The sequence below is a fragment of the Camelus bactrianus genome, chromosome 3 (assembly GCF_048773025.1).
Source record: "Camelus bactrianus isolate YW-2024 breed Bactrian camel chromosome 3, ASM4877302v1, whole genome shotgun sequence".
Lineage (NCBI taxonomy): Eukaryota > Metazoa > Chordata > Mammalia > Artiodactyla > Camelidae > Camelus > Camelus bactrianus.
The window spans coordinates 1,850,412-1,859,128 of record NC_133541.1 but is presented as its reverse complement, the minus strand read 5'-3'; the positions used below and the strand labels follow the sequence as shown (position 1 = coordinate 1,859,128).

The 8,717-nt window shown below is 51.4% G+C and overlaps 1 protein-coding gene across 5 annotated transcripts; it reads left to right on the top strand.

The window, feature by feature from the left end:
- The first annotated feature begins 8 nt into the window (after positions 1 to 8).
- Positions 9 to 7,428, top strand: CCDC127 (coiled-coil domain containing 127). 5 transcript variants are annotated; one of them, XM_010970334.3, is made up of 3 exons: positions 9 to 135; positions 1,019 to 1,149; positions 6,446 to 7,428. In XM_010970334.3, the coding sequence occupies exons 2-3, from the start codon at positions 1,029 to 1,031 to the stop codon at positions 7,114 to 7,116; spliced, it is 792 nt and encodes a 263-aa protein (XP_010968636.1). In that variant the 5' UTR covers positions 9 to 135; positions 1,019 to 1,028; the 3' UTR covers positions 7,117 to 7,428. The 5 variants fall into 5 exon arrangements, with proteins under 5 accessions (XP_010968636.1, XP_010968640.1, XP_074211547.1 ...); XM_010970338.3 differs by having other exon boundaries at positions 94 to 114; XM_074355446.1 differs by having other exon boundaries at positions 118 to 139.
- Positions 7,429 to 8,717: the final 1,289 nt, after the last annotated feature.

Below are 8,717 nucleotides of genomic sequence, written 5' to 3'. Positions count from 1 at the left end.
CGGCGCGCCTGCGCACATCGCAGCGCCGGGTTCTTAACATCAACGCGCCCGGGGTCAACGGGCGACGGCGCGCCTGCGCAGAGACGACCCGCAGACGGCGGCGCCCGGGACAAGGTCCGGAGCTCCCCACTCGGGGTAGGTCGGTGTCCCGGAGGTCTGGGCCCGCGGGGCCGGGCCGAGTCGGGGGTCAGGCGTCTTCACGGACTCGCCTGGTTTCTCCTCCTGTCCACACGGTGTTTGGTTTTTGTTGAGTTTATTGGAGTTTTTGAAATGAACCAGTGCTCGCTGGTACGTGGTCTCCGCCCGCTTTTTCCTCCGGGACGGAGCGGGAGTTACTGTGCCGAGCAGGTTCTGGACGGGCCGCCCCCGGGGCCGACGTTCGGGGGTTAACTGCGCGGCGCCCGGTGCGTGCCGGGTTCCGCTGCTCTAGGGTTGTGCGTCTCCGGAGGAGGACCCCGTAGGTTGCGGGGTCGGGGGGGAGGGTCCGGACCCTGTAGTTTATGGGGTTCGAGGGGAAGGAAAGCTGCTCCCAGACCTACCCTCTTGGGGTTCCACGCTTTAGTGCTTTTCATCCTCTGAGTTTTTTATTCCGTGCTCGCTACAAGCTCCTTAACAGTAAGTCCTGAAACTTTTTTTGTGGTCGTCTCTTTATTGCCAATTAGAATTTTATGTCTTTAGGTGTTTAACAGGTATTTATTGAAAAGCCCATTAAGAGTTTTTAAAAGCTGAATTGGGTTCCTTTTACATATATTCACCTTGTTCTATTTGTATTTCAGCTATTTGAGACACATCTCTCTCCCCTACGGTTTGTGAGCGGCTTTTGCCTGAAATCTTGTTTTTTTTTTCTCCTTTTAATCCCATAGGACTCAGTGCTGTGAAGCACATACCTAGATCTAAAAATTTTGGAAGGGAAAAAGGACTCTTGAGCCATGTAGATGTCATAATTGTGACCAGTGTTATTTTACTCATTTTGTATGGTTAATTATTTACTTCAAGGTGCGTTATTATTTACTTCAAGGTGTATCTCCATGAATAACTTAAATAACCCTCCAAATTGGAATATCCGGCCTAATTCCAGGGCTGATGGTGGTGATGGAAGCAGATGGAATTATGCCCTGTTGGTGCCGATGCTGGGGCTGGCTGCTTTTCGTAAGTCATGGTTTTCCTGACATTTCACTTTTCTGGGCTGAAAGTGTGGAGCCGAAACATCTTGGGCTTTGGAACCTGACAACTGTTGACTGGGGGTGGTGGGGGGAATGCCCAAAGTGAGAGCTGCAAGTTGAGTGTTATTCAGGGTCTTACTGAGGAGTATAGCCCAGGAGGGAGCCTCTCAGACAGTTCTTAGGAACAGCTCTGAAGAGGCCGGGGAGGAGCTGGGATACAGGTGAATGTTTTAGCTGGGAAGCGTACCTCTTGGTAAAAGATTACCAGTTGTCACAAAACAATCCAGGTATCGCAAGTTAATGATTTTAGTGCTTACCTCTGAAGGGAAGGTCACTGAGAGTCTTCCTTAGTTGTGCGTCTTAACTGTGCAGGGTCCTATGCATCCAGAACACAGAGTGCCTTCGTCCCAAATGCCTTTCAGGCTGAACTTATAGGTCAGCGGCTGCTGCAGCTGATGGCTTGACCCTTTTGTGACTGGAGTTTTGGACAGCAGTCTTTGTTGACACAGATGCATGTGCACAGCCTTGTTTTATCACAGACGTGTATCTTAGCAAAGTACTTAGCCCTCTGAGCCTTGGCCACTCTGACCGCCAGTCATCTGCATGCACTGTGAGGGGTAAATAAGACAGGACATTTGGAGGCATTTCATGTGGAGTGAGTTGAGTAACTGCTTGCACCCTTTTAAGGCGTCTTTGCTCTGAAGGGGCTCTCTTGCTTCAGCTGCCCTAAGAGGACCTATGAGGAAGAATAAAACAGGCAGAAAAGAAAAGCTGTTTTGGATGTCTGTGTGATGTTTAGGAAATTGGTCTTCGGGAGGCTTCATCTGTGAAACTTCTGCTCAGGCCAGAAACTCTCTGCTTTGAACTGACTTTGTCTACTCTGGGGAAATTACCAGTCGCCAGTCAGTCGTAATTATTCCAGTTCTTAGTTTATGTCCCTGCCACCCGATAAATATCCTGATGTGCAGGAGTTAGTTTTATATTTTGTTATTGTCAGGGAGAAAGAAATTTTTTTCTACACTTTGAGTTCTTCTGGCTGGTGCAAGAATTAAATTGACATGAGACAGACTAACAGGAGAAAATCAAACAGAAGTTGTTAACATGTACAGGTAGGAGAGACCCAGGAACACTGAGTAACTCACCAGAAGGGCATAAGCCCTCACCCTGCATACCATCCCCCACTGAATACAAAAGAGGGTTTCAGGGTGGAGAGTTAGTTACCAGAGATGACCAGGAAGAGTGCAGTATTCAAGGGTGGGGTGGTTATGCAGCCTTCTCCTTTGGTAAGAGTTCCAGAGATTTGGTCAGCCTCTTCCTGCTTCAGCCAGGGAGACACCCTTACAAATGGAGGTCTCCCTTGTAACTTTAAGTGTTCCTTACGAAAGGATAACGCCTGCTTGGTTTTCCAAGTTTCTCCCATGACTGCTGTTTCTTAGAAAATAACCAGTCTTAAGTAACCCTTATGCCAAAGAGACATAGTGAGGGTGGCATATTCTGCTACCCCGTATCACCTCCCATGGTTCTGGGTTGGCACTTAAGAGTATGAGAAACTGAAAACTTGGGAGGAAGACCAGCAAGAGCTCCCCTCTGTTGCGTGACGCGTGGAGTGGCTCCCACAGGTTGGAGCCGAGAAAGTGGAGGCTGACAAGAGTAGCATTTATCACTCCATTTGTCTGCCGTGACTTTCAGACTGTGCTGGGGGCTACTAAACCCTCATGTCTTCCATATAATTTCTTAACCTTGTAATAACACATTTTTGGAGAATCCATACAAGAATGCAAAGTTTAGAAGTTTTCTCTGATCACATTACCCTGAGCAAGATAACCGAGACGAAAAAGTACAACATTCTTCAACCCTTCTGAGGGACAGAAAGTATCATTTCAAAACGACAAGCAGGCAGGAACCTCAAATGTGCTGATTACCATCATCGCCTGAAAAGAAATGCACAGCCTGAAAGTTGAGGGTGGTTTCATTGGGCAGACTTTCTGAGGACTTCAGGCCCGAGGAGGCAGCCTCTCAGATGCTCTGAGGGACCACTCCCAAGAGGGAGGGGAGGAGCCAGGATGTGTAGGAGTTTGCTCAACAGTTAACAAAGACCAGGTGGTTGGAACATTAAAGATTACTGTTAATTAAAGAAAACCAGGCATCTTGAGTTAACGCTGTGGCTCTGGTGTGCCTGAGGAAGCACAGCTGTCACCCAGATTTGGGTGATGTGGCGATCAGTGTGTTAATACATTAATACAATGTGTAAAATACATAGCACTCTTCCACGCACGGAAAGACGCAGGCATCTGGGCTCATTGAAATCACTCCTGCGATGTGCACCTGAGCTGCCCAGGGCCAGTGTCCTGTTCTTCCCTACCCTGAGTCCCCTCAGGCGCCACTACTGGGGACGCTGCTGTGGCCGAGGGCTTGGCAGCAGTCAGCCTCCCCCTTTCCTGCTTGGTGTCTATTCTTCAGGGCTCCCGGGAAGGCTTGATAACCACGGCGTCCTGTTCACACCAGACAAGCTATAAAAGCCAGAGAGTCGGAAAAACAAGTCCCGTTGGGCCTTTCCCAGCCTCAAAACTAGCTAATTATTACCTGAGTAAGTGGTGTCACTCAGCAGTTCATCGCCCTAGCCACAGGCAGCCTCTCTGGGTGTTAGGTAGGGTTTTGCAAGCTAGCAGGCTAGTTTGTAAACAGCAGCGCCCTTAGGGCTGGAGTTGGGCTGCAGATCCCTGAATCACAGAACCCGCCTGCTCATCAGCCTCCTTGGGAGTCAATGTTCAGTTTTTTGAGAAAGTGACAGATGTTCCCCAGAGTGGCTGAACCATTTTGCTCTCTCGTCCGGTCTCTTGGGTTCCCCCCTCTTCTGGTGTGGTCACCACTGCCCTTGCCTGTTCTTGCGGGCGTGCAGTGACACCCCATGTGGTTTTGACCTCATTTCCCTGATGACTGATGATGCTGGACATCTTTTCACACTTACTTGCATTGGTTTACCTGCTTTCTTGAAGTGTCTGTTCCTGTCTTTTGGCTGTTTTCTGATCAGATTGTTTTTTCATGTTGAGTTTGGACAGTTTTTACTGTGTTCTAGCTTCTAGTACTTAGTTGGCTGTCTGGTTTTCAGGTATCTTCTCCCAGCCTGTAGCCTCTTAACAGAGTTTTCCATGAAGCAGAAGTTTTCGCTTTGATAAAGTCCAGCTTATCAGTATTTCCTTTGATGGCTCATGCTTTCATATACCGAGTGTGGGGACTCTTAGCCTGGCCCTGGGTCCAGAAGGTTCTCTCTTGTGTCTTCCCTGCAGTGTTAGCTCTGCGTTTTACATGGAGTGCATGATCCATTTGGAAGTAATTTTTCTGTGAGGTGCGAGACAGGTTTTCTGTCTTCCTTTCTAACCCTTTCTTGCATTGTCTGGAACCTCCAGGATTGCTGAATAGTTCCTGATCTTGGAGGAAAGCAGTCGGTCTTTTCACCATTAAGTAAATGTTAGCTGTGGCATTTCAGCTTCAAATCTGGGACCACAAGGCAAAATGAAGCCCCAGGGGACCCACTGCCACGGTGTCCTTGGGTGCCAAGGTCCCTCGCCGGCCTGCCTGCTCCTGTCCGCCCTCCATGGGCGTCTTGTGTTAGTTCTACGTACAGCGTCCGGGTGCTTTATTGTTCTTAGCAAGAAGAATAGGAGAGAGTACTTGTGTTCCATTTTCCCAAAAGCAGGACTCCCAGCTCTTTCATGTGCCTTCTGAAACTGAGGCTCCACCAAGTTGTGTCTGCAGAGTCATGAGGCAGGACTCCCAGACCAGAATTAGGGTGTCCACCTACCATTCCATCCTGCACTTTGGTCTCCATAGCTGCCCAGTCGCCTCCTCTTTCTGGAGGCCCTCCTGATGAGCTATGTTCTGTGCTCCGATGTCAGGTGTGTGCCATGTTATGAATCAGCCTCCGCTGGCTCCATGTTTGAGGCATCGGACTTGGAGTGGGTTGGTACAGCAGGGCTAGCTCTGTCCTGCCCCACCCCTCAGCTTTAGGGACTGGAGGCTGTTTAAGTGAGGAAGGGTGCACTTGGTCTCATGGTTGTAGAATGAAGGTGGCTCTGAGGCACCTGGAAGTGCTGTCCTCATGGGTGACAGTGACGTCGGGACCAGGGGACAGGCCGCACAGCAAGGACACCGCCTTGGTGTTGATGGGGAGGGACCATCAAGAGCAGAAAGAGAACCGACGGTTGATGGACACTCCAGCAGTTTCCACTGGGGAGTGGACACCAGGGAGGCAGAGGAAGTGGGAGAGAAATGTGTGAGCCCCCTGGCTGCGTTTGGAGGGCTGGGTGTAAAATGATGCTTTAAGTGGTCCTCTTGGTGCCTTTGAAGGTTTGCTGAGCAATCCTGCTGTTTTCCAAGGGGCTCAGATCCCTGCTGCTTCTCGCAAGTACTGGCCGGACGAGTTGTCACTGTGAAAAGCCAGGACCCAGCGTGGCTGCCCCCACATTGATGAAATTACTGGGCAGGAGTGTATCCTATACCAGTGGAGGCGTCACACCATCTTCCTCTTATTGTTGGTGGGATGGGGACAAGTTGGCAACAACACCCAGGGCCAGGCACCTGCTGGCCCCAGGCTTTGTGGTCGTCAGACTCCAGTTCTCTGACCTTGGCCTTCTCCACGCTGCAGGTGCCTGGTGGCTCCTCACTTTGTGAGGCAAAGCGGGGTGTTACCCACCCCAGCTCTCCGCACTCTTCTGTCCCGTGTTTGTGAGGTTATGGTGGGGCCTCATCTTGTCTTGAGGCTGAACTCCTAGCTCCTTATTTATGTGGTCCCTGTCGGAACATAAGCAAACATCTTGGGCTTCAGCTGTTTACTTCTGATGAGCAGGCAAAGCTGAACACACTTGGAACTTAGTTCTGCAATAACCTGGCTGAGAGTATTTGAAGCATACTCACCCACGTTCATTCTTAAACCTTGCCAGTGGTACGTGAGAGCTCTGTGCCCAGAGCAGACAAACGGTGATGGGCTTGGGAGCAAAAGAAAGCAGTGGTAGATTTTCTCAGCCTCAAAAACTCAGAGGCTGAAAGGCAGATTCTCTGCAGCCGTCCCGTGCTTGTCTTTGGGAGCCCTTATCTGATTTTTAAGTTAAGAACTTTGTGTATTATGTAGTTTCATACGAAATGCTATCTTACTCGTACCTCTCAGGACTTAAGATTTTATTGAAATGCTGTTCTTAGCAGCTTTATGTTTTCTTTAAAGATTATAGAACTTGTGCTCTGATGTTTCATTACGTGTGTTTTCCTCCCCCAACTCATTTGTGCAGGTTGGATTTGGTCTAGGGAGTCCCAGAAAGAAATAGAAGCTGAGAGGGAAGCGTGTCGTCAGAGAACAGCTGCCTTCCAGCGGGACCTCGAAGCCAAGTACCAGGCCACAATCTCAGAGAGTCGGCGTGCTGTGGCCCAGTTGTCCCTGGAGCTTGAAAAGGAACAGAATAGGACGACTAGTTACCGAGAAGCCCTCATCTCTCAGGGGCGCAGGATGGTGGAGGAAAGGAAGCTTCTGGAGCAGGAACGGGCGCGGGTCCTGCGGGAGAATGCACAGCCCCTGCGGAGGGCCTACCTGAGCTGCCTGGACAGGGAGGAGGACTGGCAGCGGAGGGCCCGGCTCCTGCTGCGGGAGCTGGAAGGTGCCCTCACTGAGAGGCAGGGCATTTACTGCAGCCTCCTGCTCCCACGCCGCCGCCGGCTGGAGCTAGAGAAGAGCTGGCTGGTCCGAGCATCCACGGACCCAGTAGCTGTGGACCTGGGGGTGGCGGCTGGCCTGGTTGACATATTCAAGCATGACACGTACTGTGGTGACGTCTGGAACACCGACAGGCGCCAGAATGGGAGGCTCATGTGGCTGTATCTCAAGTACTGGGAACTGGTCGTGGAGCTGAAGAAGTTCAGGAGTGCGGAGAAGGCCATCCTGGAAGAGGAGGCCAGAGTGAAGTGACTCGAGGGTGGGCGGGCCTCTGGCTGGGTCAGTCCCTGGGACTGATCCTCTGCCGGTGCCGCCCTGGCTGCGCCTGCGCACTCACAGCCACCTCTTCCGCCCCGCCTCCCCCGAGCAGGACCGCAGGCCTTGGGAGACAGGGCTCCTGCTCCATCCCCTTCCGCAGCTAAGGATGCAGATTCTCAGAAGCACTTTTTAAGCTGTCCATATTTTATTAGGCAGAACAGTATAACCTCCTATTTCAGCTTTAGGAAAAAATTATTAGCCGTGATGTATAATTAAAACACCTGCAATTGAAAAGCAAGAATGCCACTTTTTATGAGTGTGATTCCTTACTCTTTACAAAGCAGTTTTTTTATAGGGGTTATCTCAAGTTTTACTGCAAGCTTAGGCCCATTTTCCACAAAGCTAATATGAACTGGCTTTTGTATGCTTTAGGCACATCCCCCGTGTCATCCTGACCTGAGTCCTGTGCGGAAGGACTGTTGCTACCCATGGGGTGGAGTCCTTGAGACCTCCCCAGGCTTAGTGACTCGCTGAGAGTTACGAGGACTCAGCATGTGATTGCATGCACAGCTGAGACTCATGTAGAAAGGGTACAAGGCCAGAAAGGGTAGAGGGACAGGCACAGCTTTGAGTCCTGCCCATGGTCATGGCCACGTGGAGGCTCCTCAGACAGTGTCCTGGGTTTCCTTGGAGGGTGGGTTGCACGGCACCCTCTGCCTGGCACAGACCCAATTCCAAACCCCCCAAAGAAAGCAGGAGCTGAGTCCAAGCTGTAGGCAGGGTATGGGTGGAGGGAGCCCTCCTATCGGAGTGCAGGTGCCAGCAGAGGGCTGCGGTCTCAGACTGCTGTAGGGCTCTGTACCACCCCGTTTGGCGGGCGAGGGACCTGGAACTGAGGCGCGGTCACACTTGTGGTACTGGAGCCAGAAGGAACCCAGGCAGCTTGGCCTCAGGTCTCTCTGACCCACGTGAGACCAGATCCTTTTTGAGTAACTGAGCGGGTTATGTGGGACGATGCCAGAAGTGCCCTTCTCTGCCTTCCACCTGCGGTTTGACAGAAATAGCTCTCTGTTTCTCTGCATTAGGACTCTGGCAGCAAGCAACAGAGATCAGTTCAAGCCAGCCTGGCCAGTTAAAGGGGCTTGTTTTAAGGCTGCCTGATGAAACCTCAGGGCAAGAATGGAGAGTCGGCCAAGCATCAGAGAAGAACCAGAAACGGCTCTTAAACATCAAGGGCCTTGGAGTGATGACCCTTTGGCCTGAGATCTCTGTGTGTGTTTAATCTCTCCCTGCAAACCCGCTTTCTCTGCTCAGATCCCACAATAAGAGCAGCCACCTGTCCTGCTCCCACGAGTGGCCAAGTCCAGGAAACAGTGGGCTGCGCGTTACTGTGGCGAGCAAGCGAGAGTTGGGGCTGAGAGAAGAAAGCAGGGCACCAACTTGGGCAGCCCTGGGGGAGGAAGCTCACCTCCTGCAGGCCCTCTGGCAAGTCAGGGATCTTGTCCGGGTGGTAGGGTTGCAAGGGGGCCTGAACCACATCCCTGAGGGCTCCTAGGCCAAAGCCATGCCTCTAGATGCAGAGCCCCGAGTGGGAC

What these genes read in the sequence shown, in the direction of transcription:
- CCDC127 (XM_010970334.3), top strand. Translation starts at nt 1,029, where the DNA reads ATGAATAACTTAAATAACCCTCCAAATTGGAATATCCGGCCTAATTCC. An exon ending in GCTGGGGCTGGCTGCTTTTC is followed by an intron (nt 1,150 to 6,445) that starts GTAAGTCATGGT and finishes TCATTTGTGCAG; the next exon opens with GTTGGATTTGGTCTAGGGAG.